The sequence below is a fragment of the Argopecten irradians genome, chromosome 1, assembly GCF_041381155.1.
Source record: "Argopecten irradians isolate NY chromosome 1, Ai_NY, whole genome shotgun sequence".
NCBI classification, from domain to species: Eukaryota; Metazoa; Mollusca; class Bivalvia; order Pectinida; family Pectinidae; genus Argopecten; species Argopecten irradians.
This window is the reverse complement of record NC_091134.1, coordinates 47,039,177-47,059,554: the sequence shown is the minus strand read 5'-3', so window position 1 is coordinate 47,059,554 and position 20,378 is coordinate 47,039,177. Positions and strand designations below refer to the sequence as shown.

At 35.6% G+C, this 20,378-nt stretch overlaps 1 protein-coding gene across 4 annotated transcripts in view; it reads left to right on the top strand.

The window, feature by feature from the left end:
- LOC138330218 (golgin subfamily B member 1-like) overlaps positions 1-20,378 on the top strand; it is a 44,967-nt gene that overhangs the window by 10,951 nt on the left and 13,638 nt on the right. For 2 of the 4 annotated variants that reach the window (XM_069277686.1, XM_069277677.1), the window contains exons 1-2: positions 15-12,039; positions 13,680-18,329. In XM_069277686.1, coding sequence (XP_069133787.1) covers positions 157-12,039; positions 13,680-18,329 — 16,533 coding nt within the window. In that variant the 5' untranslated portion in view covers positions 15-156. Of the gene's footprint in view, positions 1-14; positions 12,040-13,679; positions 18,330-20,378 lie in introns of those variants that run through there. The other 2 variants (XM_069277701.1, XM_069277695.1) reach the window with 2 other exon arrangements.

Genomic DNA, 20,378 nt, shown 5'->3' with positions numbered 1-20,378 from the left:
CATGATTGTGATGAGAGACAGAAAGAAGTGTGTACTATATCCAGTTCTGTTACAAACTTGAACGCTCATATAGAATCCTTACAAAATGAGAAATCTAATGACAAGGCAGCATGGAATGAGCATGTGAAGTCCCTCGAAGCTGACGTAGAGTCAGCCATGTCCAAGTGTTCTAGTCTTGAATGTCAGCTTGAGCATGCAAACTCTGAATTGAACAACTCACAACTGTTGCATGATTCGTATGTTAAACTGCATGAAGAAAAGCTCGAAAATGTCAGGCAGCTATTGAAAGAGAAAGAGTCTTCATTGAAAGAGTTGGAAATGGAGAATAAGTCATCAAATGAAAATCTAGAAAGTCTAACTCAAAAGACATCAGATGAACTTAAAGAAATGTCAGAAAAATTGAAAATAATGGAACAAAATTATTCTGATTTACAAGAACATCTACAGGAAATGAAAAGGTCTTGTTTAGAGAAAGATGACAAACTTTCCAAAACCAACAAACATTTGGCTGAAGCTACTTCAGAGCGTGGGGAATTGCAGTCAAAAATGGAGAGTGTCATGACTGACAATGACTCTTTAAGGACAAGTGTGAGTGCCTTAAATCAATCAGTATTAGAAAAAGACAGAGATTTGGAGAAAAAAGACGATAGAATTTCTGCACTGGAAACTATAGTCACAAATATTGAGCAGCTTAATAATTCAAAGGATGAAAAGATCAGCTCTTTGCATGAGGCAGCAGATCAGCTTGAGAAGGAGATAGGTGTTTCTAATAAAAAACAAGTTGAAAGTGTCAAAATGATTGAACAATTGGATTTACTCCTTAAAGAACGGACTAGAACAATAGAAGAGGTTTTGGTATGTATTACAGGAAAAAATCAAGACCTTGGAGTAGAAAACTGTAACGTGCCACCTCAAGATTCTGATGTAGAGAAACAAAAAACATTCATCTTGGACACCTTGTCTACATTCAGTGATGAAATCCGTAAATTAAGAACCTCTGAAGATGATCTGTTGTCGCAAAGCTTAGAAAAAGACAATCAATTATCAATATTAGCTAGTCAGGTTGAACAATCCGTCCAAAATCTGCAGTCTACTAATTCCAAATTTGCAGCTCTTCAAAAGGATGTAGTAGGCAAGAAGAAGATTATCAAGGATTTAGAGGAAAATGTCAGTCGCCTTAGTGAGACTGTCTGTGAGTTGGAGAAAAAGACTGAAGATCAATGTTTAAAAGGGGAGGAAAAGAACCATGAGTTCAACCATCAGTTAAAACTGGTAACTGATGAAAAACTTGCACGTGAGAAAGAGTTATCTGATCAAATTCATAATCTACAGACAGAGAAAGATGACAATGATAAGGAGATGACTGAACAGATGCAGGCTTTAACATTGCAGAAGGATGAGATGATGAAATCTCTATCGGGAAAGATTGCCACCTTGGAGGAAGAAAAGAAGGAACTTACAACACAGTTTTCTGAGCAAATTCAAGCATTGGTGGCAGATAGGGAGAAATATGCAGAGGAAGTGGAAAAAAGGTCAGCTGAGAAAGAAATGATGGAATCAAATTTTGAGAAGTTAAAATGTGAAAAAGAAGAGATTTTATCTACAAATACAGAACAAAGCAATAAGTTATCCGCCGAGTTGGAAGCACTGAAAGAAGAAAAGGCAAAAACAACAAAAACAATGGAGGATAAAATAGACACTTTGGAAAGAGAACTTGAACAATCAAGACTGGAATGTGATGCACAGATTCAAGCATTTAAACAAGAACAAGAGAAATCGTGTAACCTTGGGATGAAATTAGATGAACTGGTACAGGAAAATGAACAGAAGTTAAGGCAACAACAAGACGATTATCGTCAAGAAAAAGAAGCTGTCATCAAGCAGTTCTCCGATCAGATCGAAAATCTAACAAAGGAAAGAGAGACATCGGCACAGGTCAATAAGGACCTTGAAACATCACTGGCTGCTCATACGCAAACAATACACTCAATGAAAGATCACATCGGAGACTTGACAACTTCAGCGGAAGAAACCAATGAACATTCTAAAATGTTAGCACAGGAAACAGCAAAAGAAATAGACAAGCTCAACAATGAATTGCATCAGATGTTGAAGGAGAAAGAATTGGTCGAGGAGAAACTTTTGGCCAATGAAAAACAGAATGAAGAAAAAATGATTCAAAAGGCTAATGAAATCAAGCAGCTTTTAGATGAAAATCAGTCGTCAAAGCAATGTCTGAGTAAGGAAATCCAGCGCATGACACTTGCTACTGAAGAACTGGAGACTAAAGTACAGGTCTTACAGAAAGAACTATTAGATAAAGATGAATGCAATCAAAAGACTTTAGACAACTTAGAAAAATTAAGAGCAGAAAAGGAAGACATTGTTTCCACTCTACAACAGCATGTTAGATCATTGGAAGAGGAAAAGGAACAGCTTCTAAAATGTCACAGAGATGCTGTGTCGGTTAACGAGGAAAGTACAAAAAGACAACTTGCAGAGATTGAGGATTTAAGGATAGAAAAAGAGTCGATAATGAAGAACTTCCAGGAAAATATTGGAAGACTTGAACTTGACAGAAATGAACTTTCAGTTCAAATGGCAGATAAAATACAAATGTACGAATTGGAGAAAGAGAAGAGCATTCAAAAGTACACAACTGAGTTGAGAGAAAGAGAGGCTGATGTTGATAGACTGAAAGCAAATGTGCTCAATTTGGAAAATGAAAAAGAACAACAATCTTTTGAGAACCGAGAAAGTGTTGAGCAGATGAGAGCAGAATATGAATCTTTGCAGATGGAAAAGGAAAAGGCTAATGTGTCTCTGGAAGAGAAACTAAAACTGTTGGAGATCGAGAAAGAAAAAATTCTATCTGAATCATCGGCTTCACTTACTGATAGGGACGCCACTGTAAGAACACTCAATGAAAGTTTGGCTACACTTAAAGAAGAGAAAGAGAGCATATACCTTGAAAAGACAAATGAAATACAAATGCTTAAGGAAGAAAATAACACCATTCAAAACAGTTTAGGTGCAGAGTTGGATATACTCAGAAATGAAAAAGATAAGCTGGAACAAGAATGGAAAGAAAAATTTGAAAGACTTGAACACCTGAAGGCAGAACTTTCAGAAGAGTTAGAGAGGAAAATGAATGAGATGTCAAAAGAAAAAGAAGATATAGAAAGTAAATCCAATAATTTGATTCGTTTATTGGAGGAGGAAAAAGAAGGTTTTGTTCTGCAATTATCAAAACTGACAAAAGCAACAGAAAATGAAAAAGAGAACACGAAGCAACTCCAGTGTGAAATGGAAGATATGAAATCAAGTAATGAATCAATCATTGAAAAGCTACAAGAAAACATTGATGCATTGGAACAAGAAAAGCAAGAAATAATTCAGTCATCATCTGAACGGCTTGATTCACTGAGTAGTGACAAAGAGAAAGAGATTCAGGAACTGAAAACATCACTTGCATCTGAAATAAACAATGGAATGGAGGTAGCAGAGAGTTTATCACTGGAAATAATGAAATCCTCAGAACTGGAAGAGAAATTACAATTACAACATCAAAAGCATGAAGAAGTTACAAAAGAAGTCAATGCTTTGAAAGAAGACATAAGCGCATTGACGTCAGAAAAATGTTCGCTTGAAGACAACCACAGTACAGACAAAAAAACAATAACAAAGTTAAAAGAGACAGAGGCTGAATTATTAGGAGACATTGAAGCCTATCAGACCAAGTTGAGCAAAGTGGAGTCGGAATTGGCATCATCACGAGATGCTGAAGATCTTTTAAATGACAAGTTAGATAAAGCTCAATGTAAGCAAGAGGCTACAGATTCAGAACTAGCATCAACAGTCACCAACCTATCACAATCTCAAAAGGAATGCAAGGAATTGATTAAAACGGTTGAAACTTTGAAAGATGACTTGGACAAGACCACAATCCAGTTTGATGAAGTTGAGAAAAAATGTAAAGATGTTTGTGAAGAACGAGAAAATTTACTTCTGCAAGTGGAAGAGATGTCGAAAGCAGCAAAAGCCGAATCTGAAAAAATGGAAATTCTGTCTCAAAGTTTGGAAAATGTGTCTGCTACCTTGATGGAAGTTAAGAAAGAAAAAGATGATATTTTACAAACTCTGCAACACAAAACTGAACTAATAAATGATAGTTGCCAAGAAAAGGAGTACCTGTCTCAAACCTTAACAGTATTGAAAGAGGACAACTTAAATTTGTCTCAAAATCTGGAGGAATTACAAAGAAAGATGGCCGAAAACGAAGAAAAACTGCAACAAAGCATCAGATCCCTAACTGCTGATAACATCTCACTTCAATCAAAAGTTCAGGAATTAAATAGTGCATTATCCTCTGAATCACTAGAAAGAAATAATTTAGAAGCCAAAGCTGAAGACCTTCAATCCCAGAAAGACAGTTTGGTGTCCAAAATGGATGAGGAAATAACCATATTGAAACAGAAGCTAACTTCTTCTGATGAAAACACAAAAGATCTTGAAAATACCGTTAGTGTTCTACAAATGGAGCTGAACAACCTTACTGCTTCTCACAGCACACTGAAGACAGAGTTCCAACAGGTGACAGAGCAATACATGCAGGCCGAGACAGCTTGTCTTCAGGCAAAACATGAACACGAAGAAGCGGTGCAAAGGATTGAACAAACAAGGAAAGAAATGCAGATGGTTTCTGAAAACTTAAAATTGGCAGAGGGAGAGAATTGTGAACTTCAGAAAGAGCTTCAGAAGCTCCAAGCTGAATATAGCGTGGTTACAGAAGATCTAAAAACTTCAAATATTGAAGTTGCCAACACAAAGGCTTCGTTATCTACCCTTAAAAAAGAGTTGGCCGATACATTATCAGTAATGGAACTGTTGAAATCAGAAAAAAATGATCTCTCTCAAATCGTTCACAAGAAAGTGGATGATTTGAAAACGATGACTGATGCAAAGGAAGAGCTTGCTGAAGCCTTAGAGAAAATGACGACACGACTCAACAAAAAGAGGAAGAAGTTAGACGATGTTACAGTTACCTTGGGCAAAGAAAAACAGGACATTCAAGATAATCTAGAAGCTACTGAAAGAGAAAAAGATAACCTAGCCCAACAATTGGAAGCAATAGAAAAGAATTTAAAATCAGTTTCTGAAGCCAAGCAAAATTTAGCAGAAACACTCAAAAATCTAAATGGTGAGCTTGTTGGCATATCAGAAAAGCTTGTGAAAGCAGAAACAATATTGGATGCAGCAAACAAAGAAAAAGATGAACTGATCAGCGAATTGGGAAGTGCTAAAACAGAGAAGGAAAATTACGCCAAACAACTTGACACACAGAAAAACATGTCTGAAAGCATGGGAATGGAAAAGGCTAAAATTATTGGTGACCTTAGCTCATTGGAAGAGGAGCTGAGAACTACTAGTCAGACTTTGGAACAGACAAATTCTGAACTAAGAGAGCGAGAATGCCTTATTGAAAGCCTCAAAAAGGATTTGCAATGGTCAGCAGAAGAAACAACACAACTACAACAGCAGTTGGCTGAAAGCAATACTTCCATGGATCATTTGAAACAAACATGCATGGAAAGACAAGATGATTTACATTCTCTTAACAGTGACCTAAATCAATTGAAGGAAACCAATACAGGATTATTAAAGGATCTTGAGGAAAGTAAAAATGTTATTCAGACACTGGAAAGCACCAGAGATGAACAGAAACTGACCATTGATAAACTCCAAACCAATATTGTATCGCTTACTGAAAAACTTGACCAATTGGAACAGGAGCTGAAAAAACAGCTTACAGAAAAAGATGAGTTAATTGATGAGTTGACAAAGGCAAATAGGGAGAAAAAGTCACTAACATCCTCGTTTGAAAAGAAAGAAGAAATCTGCACAAAGTTGCAGCATGACATTTCAGCTTTGTCAAGCGAGTACAAAGAACTTGAAACTGCCCTGGCAAGTGTACAGAAAGAGAAGGAATGTTTATTGATTGAGAAACAAGAAAGTGACAATGTCTTGAGGGAACGTTTGGAAAGCTCGGATCAACTTGAAAAACGCATTCATGATATGGAAGCTGAACAATTGACACTTTCATCAACTCACGACAATTTGAAAATGGAATTAGTGAATGTTGAAGCACAGTTACGCCAGATGAAGCAAAACAAAGAAGCCATGGAGGGAACTTTAAAAAAGTTGGAAGAAAATTGTGATAATTTAAGTGAAAAGTTTCAACATGCACAAGAAGCATTAAAATTGAATGAAGAGCAAATAACCCAACTGGAAAAATTGGTATCTGAGAAACAAACTGAACTTTCTGTAATGATGGAAAATGATACAAAGAAATCAGATGATTTATCCCAACTTACAGAGCAAGTAGATATGCTTCTAAAAGAAATGAAACAAAAAGAAAATGAAATTCATTCAGAAAAGATTGTTACCAAGAAAGCCATTCAGGATTCAAAAGATCAGGCAGGGTGTCACCTTGAGGAAAAGCAAAAGCTTCAAGCAATGCATGAATCTAAGGAACAGACCTTGAAGCAAGAACTGGCAGATCAGACAGACAAAATATCAACAATGTTGCAGGAAATCAACAATATCAAGGATTCTAAACATGAAACTGAGACTAAACTTACTTGTCTTCAAATGGAAAATGACCAACTGACACAAAAAATTGCAGACACTCAAGCTCAGGTGGTCACACTTGAATCAGAACAGATCAATTCCTCAATAAAGCTTGATGATTCCATACAGCAAATGTGTTCTATTGAAAGGGAGAAGGAAGAACTCCAAAGTCAATTAACAACTCTGGATAGAGATTCTTCTGATAAAATAAGATCACTACAGAAGGAAAATTGTGAAATGTCAGAGAAACTTGCAGTACACCAGAAAACAATTTCGATACTAGAATCAGAAAAGATGGACTTGAAATTGGGCCAAGAGGATCTTTCTGGGCAGCTTACTGGTCTTCAGACCACCCTTCTTGAGGTACAATCAAATATGGAGTCCTTGAGGAAAGAAAATGATGATCTTACTGTTCAGATAAATGAACTGAAAGACGTCAAAACATCTCAAGAAGCACAGATCAGTATTCTTGCATCACAGTGTGAGAATTTGGAGTCTACACTGTACAAAGAAAAGGAAAATTTGAGGAATCAACTAAGAGAAAAGGGGAAACAGATTGCTGATCTTAGTACTTCATGCAAACAGATGGAGGCAAAGGTAGAGGAAACTGAGCAACAAGTTCTTGAATGTGAAAAAGATCTGACTGCAGGAAAGAAAGAAAATGCTGAGCTGACATCATTACTTCAGGCAAGTAAAAATGAAAAGAGTTCTGTTGAAAGTGAGAGGGATGCCCTGATTCAACAATTAGCAGCTTCACAAAATCAAGTCTTAGCACTTGAAAATGAACAGAGAAATTCTACAAGTTTGCTTGAAGAATCATTCCATGCTAAAAGTTCTATTGAGGATGAGAAAACACAGATATCTCAAGAACTGGCAGATTTTCAACTTCAACTTACAAAACTGGAGACTGAATCGTCTGCTCAAATAAAGACACTCAAGGAGGAAGCTGAAACATTGTCTGAACAACTAGCAACATCACAGGATAACATAGCAACATTGGAATCAGAGAGAGGAGACCTGAAACTTGTCAAACAGGATTTCTCTAAAAAACTGTCTAGTCTTCAGGAACAATTGTCAAATGAACAAGCTGATACAGATTCTTTAAGGAGCGAAAAAATTGAGCTAAATGCAGAGATTAGCAAATTGAAGGAAATTCAGTCCGAACAGCAGGGACAAATTGCTATATTAATTTCTCAGTGTGAAGACCTGGATTCTGCTAAGCATAATGAGACGAAAGCCTTGGTGAATCAAATGAAGGAGAAGGAAAAGGTTATAGCTGAGGTTGTTGGATCAAACAATTCATTGAAAACCGAATTGGAGGAAACTGAGCGTCTTCTCTCTGAATGTAAGAAGGATCTCGTTGCCATGGAAACAGAAAACAAAGAGCTTATGTCATTACTTGATGAAAATAGAACTGAAAAGAGCTCTGTTATATTACAGAGAGATGCATTGTCTAAGCAATTAGAAGCTGCTCAAAACCAAGTCTTAGAATTGGAAAATGAACTGAGGAATTCAACAAATTTACGCGAAGAGTTGTTCAATGCCAAAACTTCTATAGAGGATGAGAAAGCAAAGATATCTGTAGAACTGGCTGATTCTCAACTTCAATTGGCAAAATTGGAAACTGAGTCATCTGCTCAAATAAAAACACTCAAGGAAGAAGCTGAAAAATTATCTAGACAACTAGCAACATCACAGGATACCATTGAAACATTGGAATCAGAGAGAGGAGACCTAAAACTGGTCATGGATGATCTCTCAGAACGACTGTCTCATCATCAAGAACAACTGTCAAAGGAACAAGCTGATACAGATTCTTTAAGAAGCGAAAATAATGAGCTAAATGCAGAGATTAGCAAATTGAAGGAAATTCAGTCCGAACAGCAGGGACAAATCGCTATATTAATTTCTCAGTGTGAAGACCTGGATTCTGCTAAACATAATGAAACAAAAGCCTTGGTGAATCAAATGAAGGAGAAGGAAAAGGTTATAGCTGAGGTTGTTGGATTAAACAATTCTTTGAAAACCGAATTGGAGGAAACTGAGCGTCTTGTCTCTGAATGTAAGAAGGATCTCGTTGCCATGGAAACAGAAAACAAAGAGCTGATGTCATTACTTGATGAAAATAGAACTGAAAAGAGCTCTGTTGAGATAGAGAAAGATGCATTGTCTAAGCAATTAGAAGCTGCTCAAAACCAAGTCTTAGAACTAGAAAATGAACAGAGGAATTATTCAAATTTGCTCGAAGAGTCGTTTAGGGCTAGAACTTCTATCGAGGATGAGAAAGCAAAGATAACTGAAGAACTGGCTGATTCTCAATTTCATCTCTGTAACCTTGAAACAGAATCATCTGCTCAAATAAAGACATTGAAACAAGAAGTTGAAACATTGTCAGAATGGCTTGCATCATCACAAGATCACTTAGCAAAATTAGAATTAGAGAAAACAAATTCGGATTTGATACAGGAGGAAATTTCTCAAAAACTTGGTTGTCTCCAGGAAAACCTTTCTAAGAAACAATCTGATGTTATGTTAGTAAGGAAAGAAAAGGATGAGCTTGATGCAGAGGTCATTAGACTAAAGGACATGCAATCAGAGCAACAAGGACAAATTGATATTCTAGCTTCTCAATGTAAGGACTTGGATTCATCTATATACAAAGAAAGGAAATCTTTCATGTATCAATTGAGGAGAAAAGAACAAGAGATGGCTGACGTTTGGGCATCATATAATGTGATTAAAACCAAATTAGACGAAACTGAGTGTCAAGTCATTGAGTGTAAAAGTGATCTAACTGAGATGGAAACTGAAAAGAAGAAGCTTAAGCTGTTACTTGAAGAAAATGAAAAAGACAAGATCAACATAGAGAAGGAAAGAGATGCCTTGTCACAACAATTAGCAGCTTCTCAAAATCAAGTTTTAGCACTGGAAACTGAACAGAGGAATTCTACAAGTTTGCTTGAAAAGTCATTCAATGCCAAAAGTTCTATTGAGGATGAGAAAACACAAATATCTCAAGAACTAGCAGATTCTCGACTTCAACTTACAAAATTGGAAACTGAATCGTCTGCTGAAATAAAGACACTCAAGGAAGAAGCTGAAACATTGTCTGAACAACTAGCAACATCACAGGATAACATTGCAACACTGGAATCGGAAATGAAAGAATTAGAGTCGGTCAAGGAGGATATTTCCAGTCAACTGTCTAGTCTCCAGGAAAACCTTGGAAAGGAACAATCAGATTTGTTAATAGTTAGGAGAGACAAAGATGAGCTGACTAATGATATTATCAAACTAAAGGAAGTTCAATTGGATCAGCAAGCACAAATTGCTATACTAGTTTCTCAGTGTGAGGACTTGGATTCTTCTAGTCATCAGGAAAGTAAAGGCTTCAAGGAGCAATTGAAAGAGAAAGAAAGACATATATCTGATGTCAGTACTTCAAACAAGCTACTGATGGCAAAAAATGAGGAACTTGAACAGGAATGTATTAGAAAGGAGGCATCTCTAGCTGTAACAGAGAGAGAAAGGACACAGTTGCAATCTTCGTTTGATGAAACCTGCTCTCAGATGGAGTCTTTGAAGCAAAAAAGAGAACAATTGTCAGAAAAGTTAACAGATGTTCAGACAAACCTCACTTCACTGGAACAGGAAAAGCAAAGGAGTGACTCTATGCTTGATGATTATGCTGTTCAGCTTAAGTCTGTCACAGAAGAAAGGGATGAATTGTCTCAGAAGTTGGCAAATACTTGTGTGCTACTAGCAACGCTGGAGACAGATAAGAAGATATCTGATGACTTGGTGAAAGATTATTCTGACCAACAAAATTCTGCAAAGGAAGAGAAAATCAATTTAAGTCATCAATTAGAAAGTGTTAAATCACAGTTAGTAGAACTTTCGTTAGAATTAGAGGAAAATGTAAGAGAAAAGCAAGCAACAGATACAGAACTGCACTCTCAGATAAGTGTTCTTCAAGCAGAAACAAACTCACTACAGGAAAATCGCAATACACTACAGAGTGTATTCAAGAAAACTCATTCTGCAAATCAGGCATTAGAAAAAGATTTGAACTCGGCCAAAAATATTGCTGCTGAGAAATCAAAGGAACTGCATTTGATGGAAACTCAGCTGGAGAAAGTAAAGGAGGATTCTCAACAAAGTTTGGATAGTCTACAAAAGGAAAAGGAGAATCTGCAAGATAAAATGGGACAATTGAGAGAGGAGTTCAATCAGAGCTTGAAAGTTTTGGAAGGAGAAAATGAAAAACTTCAAAACCAGTTTGTTGATGTCCGAGAACAGTTGAGAGATTTTGAATCACGAGTTCAGGAAGAAAGAAGCAAAGAGGAAGAGACACGTCTAGCACAGTTCAATGAATCTGTTATCATGGAACAAAAAATGACTGAACTCAAGGAAGAAATTTCAATTAAAGAGAAAGAAGTTTCCACCCTTAAACAGAGGTTGACAGAGAAAGATACTGCACTTATGGATATACATGAAATGAACATGAAAAATGAGGATTTAAATAGAAAGCTTAAAGAATGCCAACAGGAGTTAATGGAACAGAAAAGTCAAAATAGTATTCTTGTTCAAGAGACATTGGAATTACAGAATGCAAAATACTCCTTGGAAATCTCATCTTCTTCAATGATAAAAACACTGGTGCAGGAAACGGCGAACTGCAAAAAGGAAATGGATATTGCCACTATGGAACTAGCATCTACAACAGAACATAACCACATACTACAGGACAGACTGACAGAACTGGAGCTAATGAAGGATAGTTCTGAAAAGGACAAGGAGAGCCTACAAACTGAAGTTGAAATGTTGTCTGTGAAATGTGATGGACTCACAAAGGATTTTCAACAAAAAGAGTTGGATCATGATCTTCTTCTAAACCAAAAAGACAATTTAGTGAATATCAACCAGAAAGTTGAAGATGAGTTAAGTTCACTACAAACAATGCATTCAGAGCAAGGCAAAAGAATGGATGAGCTTCAAGATGTTCTTGACGGAAAAGAGGAAGAAATTACTTGTTTGAAGTCTACTTGCAGCGATTCTGAAAGAGAAGTTGAAAATATCCGACTACAAATGCAAGAATCATCTCAACAGTTGGAGAGTGTAATAGATGCAAGAAATCAGCTACAGAAGGAGATTGAATCGCTAAAAGATGACAATTTGCAGCTGAAAGAAATTGAAACTGAGAAAAGGATGATTACCAAAACACTAGAGGAAATGTTGGAGAAGGTGAATTCTTCGGAGCAAGAAAACCAACTGTTTGACCAGGTAGAGGACTTGGAAGGCCAGGTGAGATCTGCTACAGATGAGATCAAGGTCGTTAATGACGACAAGGACACTCTTCAAGTACGTCTACAGGAAGCTATACTTGATAATGAACAGCTTAAAACACAGGTAAATATACATTTCCTGTATAGTTTGAGAGACTTTAAATTTGATTTTTCTTTCAAAAAATGAAAGGTGTAAAATTAATTCTCTCAGATTACACAGAAATATGAAGACTTCACATGCTCCTTCAGTGCTGAAAAATGTAGGTTCAACATCACAGTTACTGCTATTTTAATAATCAACACCACAACATTAAGTTACAATACTTTAATAAAATGAAAATTGCATATAAAAACCTTAATTGACAACCTAACAATAGGAGGATAATTTTTGAGTGTTATTTAAATCATGGTTTAATTGTGTGTTCCAAATTCATATTGCAATTTCAAAGAATAATATATGATGTATATTTTTGAAAAGATCAACAAAAATATAAAATGTCATCTAGTAGCGTAAAAGAAAAGTGATCATAATTAGAAAATTACTCAATTAGTACTATTGACTTAAAGCATATTCTTTCTGTATGAAGCAAATCAAGGGATTAATTTGTGAGATTTACAATTGACAGACAAACGTAACACTTCTACTTATTTCCCAGAGATATTCGTTTATTAAGTAAAACTATTCTGTCTTTGCATATTACAGAGTTAGCTCCCTTGCTGGTAGATATTCATTGTGACGTCATTATTTTGTGGGCGCAATCAACGTCAATTTGTCTGAAAAATATGACTCTACGCTCACAAATACATGACATCGCAATCAATACCTATGGGCGAGGGTAGATAACTCTAATGTGCAAATACAGAATAAGCATGTATGTGTGCAAGTCCAGCATGTGTTTGTATGAAACTATGTTAAAGTTAACGTTATGTAATGATACACAGCAATTATAAAAGTTAGACATTTAAAACAGTTAACAGAAATACTTATAGAGCAGCACAACCAATATACATGAATTTGTTTAACAATTTAAGATATATTCATGTATGATATCTAATTCTTTCTAGGTGAACCATATTTAATAACTGCATAATTATATAACATGTTCACTACACAGTTGTGTATTATCTAGCTATTCTGCTCTACGATAATCCTTACTGATTGATGGTAATGAGAAAATTGCATTATATCATATGAAATGCTTAAAATAATGTTAAAAATCGATGTGCTAATACTTAAAAAGTAATAAATAATTTTGACTCTTGATACATGGATTAAGCACTCATTACCCTTTTTTTTTTTCTAGTGTTTAAAATTTTGTCTTACTAAAAGATACAACATCAATATGCTAAGATAACGATTCCAACTTTTTTTACTTTAACTGTAAAGTTAACTTTGTAAATTAAGTTTAAATATGAGTTACAAATTTAATGATGATGATTATAGGAACTCATATTTATTTTGATATGATAAAAGGAGCAGTGAAGTCTTGTTAATTAAGAGTTTTTTCTACAAAATGTATTATACTTACTTATATCCTCCTTTTTTACTGACTGTGCAATAATGATTCAGTAATTAAGATTGTTCTTTTTCGAAGCCTTTCAAATACATTTTATTTGTAATTGCATTGAAACAATATGATACCAATTCCATATGGTTATTGATCTATTATAGAATAAGTAGCGTACTGGTACTTTAGGATTTTAGATAGGTTTTTGGTCTCTATGAAATGTTATTATTATTGGGATTATGTTACCGAATTACAGCACGAACAGATGTCAATAGAAATAGACAGACTTCGCCAAACCACAGAAAAGAGTGGAGATAGCCACACAGATGAGGACTTTGACAGCATGATTTCTACAAAAGATGCCGAAATTCTAAATCTGTCAATGAAATTACAAGAAACAGAACAAAAATTCCAAGAAATGGAAGGCATCCTCCAAGCAGAAAGGACCGAAAAAGAGGATCTTAAGACACAGAAGATGGAGACAAACACAAAGGACGAGTCTTCAGATTTAGCAAACGAGCTGAAGAAATGGAAGAAATTATGTAAAGGGAAAGATGCAAAGATCAACAAACTAATGAAAGAACAAGAGCAGAAGCTTGCTTTGGTCACGAAAGAGTTTGAAGAAAAGATGGTCTTAAAAGATGAAGGCAATGAAAAGTATCAAACTTTGTTGCAAGAGAAAGAAGTCATTGAAGCAGAACTGCAAAAACTGCAGAAGCTCGCAAAAAGCAGAGGTGTAAAAACCAAGAAGTTTGAGGAAGTTGCTGCTGAACAGGAAAAAATAATTGCATCTAAAACCACTGAACTTTTCATTATTCAGGAAAGGGTTAAAGAGCTCTCAGAAAAAGTTGAAGATGCACAATATGAGGAGGATGCTCTCAGAAGCCATTTGGAACATGAAAGCAAAGTTCAGGAAGAGCTTAGACACAAGTGTAAAAGCCTGCAAAACCAGATTGATGTGATGAACAGGGAGTCCCAGATTGAGAAGATGCACGTATCTAGTGTGATGTCTCAATTGGAACAGAGCCAGGTAGAATCAGATGATGCAAAAACTAAATTGATGTCCGAGAAGAACGCTTTAGATCAGTCACTAGCCGAAAAATTATCCAATGTCAATGAACTGCAAGAAAATTTGACCTGTGCTCTACAAGAGAAAGACAGAATAACACTTGATTTGAAAAAGATGCAAAAGATTGTCAAAGGGAAAGAAGCAAAATTGAGAAGAATGGATCAAGTTGTTACTGAAAAAGAGGAACTGCTGAAAGTGAAAGAGGATGCTGTGAAACACTTGCAAGTAATCTGTGAAGAGATGAAAGAGAAATACGAAGAGAATATGGATGAACTGGAAAAACTAACAAGTGAAAATGAGAAACTGCAGAGAGTTGGAAAAGGCAGGCAAAAGAAGGCTCAAAAGTTCGAGGAAGTTGTGGAGGCACAAGAAAAAGTGCTAGCTAGCAAAGATACTGATGTCCTGATACTGCAAGAGAGAGTTAAAGATCTAACTCTAAAACTGGAGGAAGTTGAGGAAGAAAACGAAGATGTCCGTTATCACTTGAATGACAGTCAACATGCAACAAAATCCTTAGAGGATAAATGTATGGAATATGAATCATATTTAGCCCAACTAAAGAACGATATATCAGTAAAAGAGTGTGAGATCATTTCATTACGTGAGAATATTTCCAGTTTGAGTTTTGAAAAAGAAAAGCTGATGAATGAAATTCAGGAAACAAAACGACAGGTTCTGGATAAGGAACAGACTATATCAGAAATAGTTTCTCAGTTGGATTCAGTTAAAGCAGAAAAGGAACACCTGATGTCTGAAATAAATATACTGCAGGATGGAGGGACAGATTCTGGGAAAAGAGAAAGGGAACAACTAGCTAATGAAATTGAACGACTTAAGAAAGTTGGGAAAGGGAAAGCTGCAAAGGTGCAAAAGTTTGAAGAGATTGTAGCAAAACAAGAAAAAATATTAGCTGAAAAGGACACTGATGTCTTGATGCTCAAGGAACGTGTCAAGGAACTGTCAGAAAGTTTACAACATGAGTCACAAATTGTAGACGAGTTGGAAGTGGAGGCTGAGAGATCCAGATACTGGGAAGATAGATTTAATGAAATGGAGATGAAAAACAAGGAACTAAACAAAATCATTGAGGCCAACAACTCTGCATATAGTAGTAGCGATCAGATGAATGAATCATTTACTTCATCAGTTCAAAGAGTTGAGGCAGAGATTATTGAACCTGTCTTTGCTGCTCAGTCTATGCAGTCCTTGATGACAAGTACTCCAAAGCGATCAAGAGGAACGGAGGAGCAAATACAACAACAGCACATGGAAGAAATAGAAAAGATAAAACAGCAAGCTGAACAAGAGAAACAGGAACTTGAAACGTCATTGAACAAACTGAAAACTCTCTGTAAGGCAAAGGATGCAAAGATAGCCAAATTGACCAAAGCAGGGAAGGGCAAAGTCAAAGAAGCAGAATCAGCTAGTACAGCTGCAGATGTGTCTGCACTACAGTATGAGTTAGAGAAGAGTAAAGAGGAAGTGTCATTGAAATCTTGTGAAGTAGAATCCTTGGAAAAGTCTTACAGGGAGGACCAAGATAAGCTAGCATCTTTGCAACAAAGTTTGATCACTACTGAAGCTAATGCAGAAGCTAAGGATGAAGAAATTCTACAACTGAAAGAACAACTCAAAGGCTATGGAGATTGGCATGAGAATGCAGTACTGGGGTTAAAGACATCAGTGAGTGATCTACAAAAGACATGCGAGGAAAAGGATGCTTTGCTGGCACAGTGGCAGCAATATGGTGACAACACACAAAGCCAAATTGCCTACCTCATGCAGTTTGAGGCACAGTGTCAACAAATGCAGACAGAATTAGCTGGTGCAAAGGAAACTATTGAGAACATGGAAACCGCTAAACAGGAAAGTTTGAATAAAATGGCATCATTGGAGAGTGAGATTGAGGACATGAAAGTGGAACTAAATAAAAGCTCAGGAAATGATGAAATGTACCGTCAGTTGGAAGTGCAACACATGGAACTTCAGAACCTCGACCAATCCCGAGTGGAGGACCTCGCTTCTAAAGACCAGGAGATTATGTCTATCAGGGAAGACATGGAAAACTTGAGGTTGACTCAGTCTGATGTGGTGAAGGGCTTACATAGACAAATACAGGAAAAGGATACAGAATTATCAAACTTACAACATGCACTGGCACTTTCACAGGACACTCAGATGGGAAACCAAGCCAAGCTTGAACATATCAGTACATCGCTGATGCAAATAGTTAATGACTTTGAAGCATCCTCTCAAAAGGCAGAGTTTGCTGGTGATCCTGAGATGAATGATGTTGAAAAATGTCTTCCACTCACACAGAAGTTGATAACTTCTTTGAAAACATCAGTTGAGGAGCTGACAGAAAAATGTCGGGAGAAGGATGAATGTTTGTCCATTCTTAATAATGAGAACAAAAACTATTCAGACAGATCTAGAAACTTGGAGCATAGTCTTCATAACTTAGAGCAGTCTTATAGGGAAATTCATTTTGATGTAGAGATGAAGGATTCAAAGATTTCTTCTCTGGAGGAAAGTATCCGAATTATGCAGTCTTCAGGTCAGAGTAGTGAACAGTCTCTGCAGAACAAGGATTTGGAAATGCATGAACTGCACATGCAGATTGAACGTCTGAAGGACAACCTATCTCATCAGGGAGGTGAGATGCAGAATTTACAGGAGCTGTACTCACGTCAGTGTGAGAAACTGGAAGAGACTTTGGAGTCTATGGAGGAAGCAGCACAGATGTATGGTCAGCGACTTGAAGAAAAAATTAAGGCAATTTCAGAATTAAACGAGGAGGCCAAGCAACATCAGCAGGCTACAAAGGAAACACTGCAGAAAGTTGAAGAGAAGGAATCTCTTATTGTTGAACTCCAAAACATCATTCAAAACTTTGAGGAAGATTATGGTAAGCTTCGTGTGGATGTAGAGGATAAAGATTCATTGATAAGGAATTATGAAATGAAAATGGCCAACATGGAGAATCAACTAGAAAAACAGATAAGTTCAACACGCGATCTTCAGCATCAGTACAACGACCAAATGGACAAGCAAAACCAAATGATACGAGATATTGAAGAATTCAATGAAGCAAGTGCCAAAAGGCTGCAAGAGAAAGAGGTTTCCCTTTTGGATTCAATGAAGTCGTTGAGTCAAGCGCAGGCAGCACAAGTGGACCTAGAAAATGTTAATGTACAGTTAAAGAATGAGTTAGAGAGCAAGGAAACAGAGATTGTAGGATTAAAACAAAGAATCGGTCAGGTTGAAGAGTCTTCAGAAACAAATCTGAAATATTTGAATGAACGTGATGCAGTAATTGCAGAACTTCAGGGAAATTTGGCCAAATCAGAAGGATTGGTACGAAGTCAAGCAGCCACTGTTGTGGAAATGGAAAACAGAGTGGAATCCTTATCACAAGATCTGAAAACGTCACAGGGAACATCAGACCTACTTAAGGAAGCTCTCGTAGAAAAAGAAGATGCTTTACAGAAACAACTACAAATATGTTCCAATCAAAATGAAAATTTACAAAATTTAAACCAGAAGATAATTGACTTACAACATCAACTCAAATCCGTTGAAAGCACTTTTCACCAGTCTGAGGACAAAATCCGAAATCAAAGTCAAGAACTTCTGGCTTTAGGGGAAAGGTATCAAAATCTGCTGTCCGAACAAAACACTTGGAAAGCGCACCAAACATCTATGGAAGGTCTAATTCAAGTTGAAAGGGCGCAACCTCTGAGGTCATCTCCCCCTCAAACTGATGACATCACTAACGAAGTTGTGGAGGAAATTACCAAAGACGCATCTCTCTCCTTGGGATCAGTTCCCCAAGAAGTAAGCTTACTCTGTTGCTTATTAAGAGGAACATTATATCACTCCTGTAATCTAGTGTATCCCTGTCTCTAATGCATGCTTACTCTGGCTATTGAGGTGTCTTGTGGTGCGGCTAATGTAGTTCACTAATACTCACTCAAATCCACTGCTCTGTACATTATACACATGCTGTATGACAATTCTCTACAAGCTTGTTATGGTTAGTTTAAGCTAGATTGATTACAAGCTACTTCTTATTTCTGTGTGTAATTTAGTTCCTTTTACTTTGCTAGTCAGTAGTTAGTATGAAATATAGATTCTTTTGATCTTTAGATGTGTTTTATATTGAGAAGTTAAAAAAACTAAAATCTTTATTTTAAATTCTGGACCCAATCTCATTTTTATTGCTTAAAAAAAGTTTGGAATTTGTCAAAACCAGTTTTTGAGATTATAAAAATTATGATAAAAGCTGTTTCTTTCCCTTCGATTTGAATTTGATATAACATACTAAGTTACATTGAATGATAATTATTATTTATTAAGATCAATCATTACATGGTTTAATTATATAGAAAGGTATGTGGGTACAGTATGTACAAGACTTAGAAAAACATCTGGGTGAATTGTCACATCTTGGAACTGTATCACATGTTATACTAATACTAACAACAGAAAAGGGCACCTTAATCATTTAACATTATACACACCATTTGAAAATCCATAATAGTTGTGTACACGTCATAATGTTTGTGTTTTTGTGGTCTTTACATTAAATTAAGAGGCCAAAGATGGATAAAGTTGAGATATATTTTGAAATTATTTAGATAATAAAATTATCATTGAAACGAAATAACACTGACAGGATATTTACTAATACTAAGCTTCATTAAAAGTAAAAATAAAATTAATGCATTACCTAAAGATAATTATTCAGTTGAAGCTAAGAAGGTACACATGTATACCTTATGTTAAATGTAGCTTATTTACTAATAGATATTGATACATACTGCATGCATAACTGAAATGCATGTACACGGAAACTTATATATATGATATGCTCAATCTACAGTGGGATTTTGATGCGGATAGATTTAGCATAATTTTAAAATGAAGGGCTGTAAAAGGTAGCAATGTGAGATGGAAGTGTTCCTTTGTGATGAATGTTTTATTTTTTTTAATTCAAACTGTGGTCAGTTTATAGTGTAATACTGCTGTAGAAATGTTTTATTATCTATAATATAGAAATTTTCCTACCAATTGTATCTAGTATTTTGTTTGCTAGACTTTATCAACATTACTTAGTACAGTATTTAAACTTATAGATATAATACCCCATTCATTAATCTTTAGAAATTAGTAATTGCTGTAGACATTTTAACAGTCATTTATTAGATAAACTTTAAAATTGTAGGAGGTATAGTTGTATGTCCCCTGTTAAAGATACAAACTAAAGGTGTTATAGCCCCAGAGTAGTGTACTGTAGAGTAAATACTTACATAATGTTAACAGGCTTGATACATTTTAATTCACAAATACAAATAGGTAATAATTAGTAGTCTGCATGACTTTATAATGTAATGCTAGTTCTATGTAACCTCTATTAAATATATTTTAATTTATATACCTATTTATCAGTATAACTGGAAATATGTATGCATATATACAATGTATACTCATATTATTTATATATGTATGGGTTGGCTCTGGAAGTATATGTGGGAACATGTCTGCAAGAACGGAATGATTATAGACTAAACATACTTTGTGCATCAAGTTTCAATTTTAACCAGTTATGAAAATAATACTGTATCATGTCTGCTAATACATCATTATGCATGGGCTTATTCTGTGTTGAAGACTGTATTTTGTTCTTGAATGTGATTGAATATTGCAAAACTTGATTTCATACTACAAATTTAATTATTTTTTTGCATAATTGTTTTGGTTTTTCATAAAATTAAAGTAAATAGCTATTTTACTATCTTATGATGAATATTAACTTATTGTGAAAAGTTTCTGAAAAAGCATATTGTTGATTAATGAATTATTTAAAAAAAAAAAAAATTATCA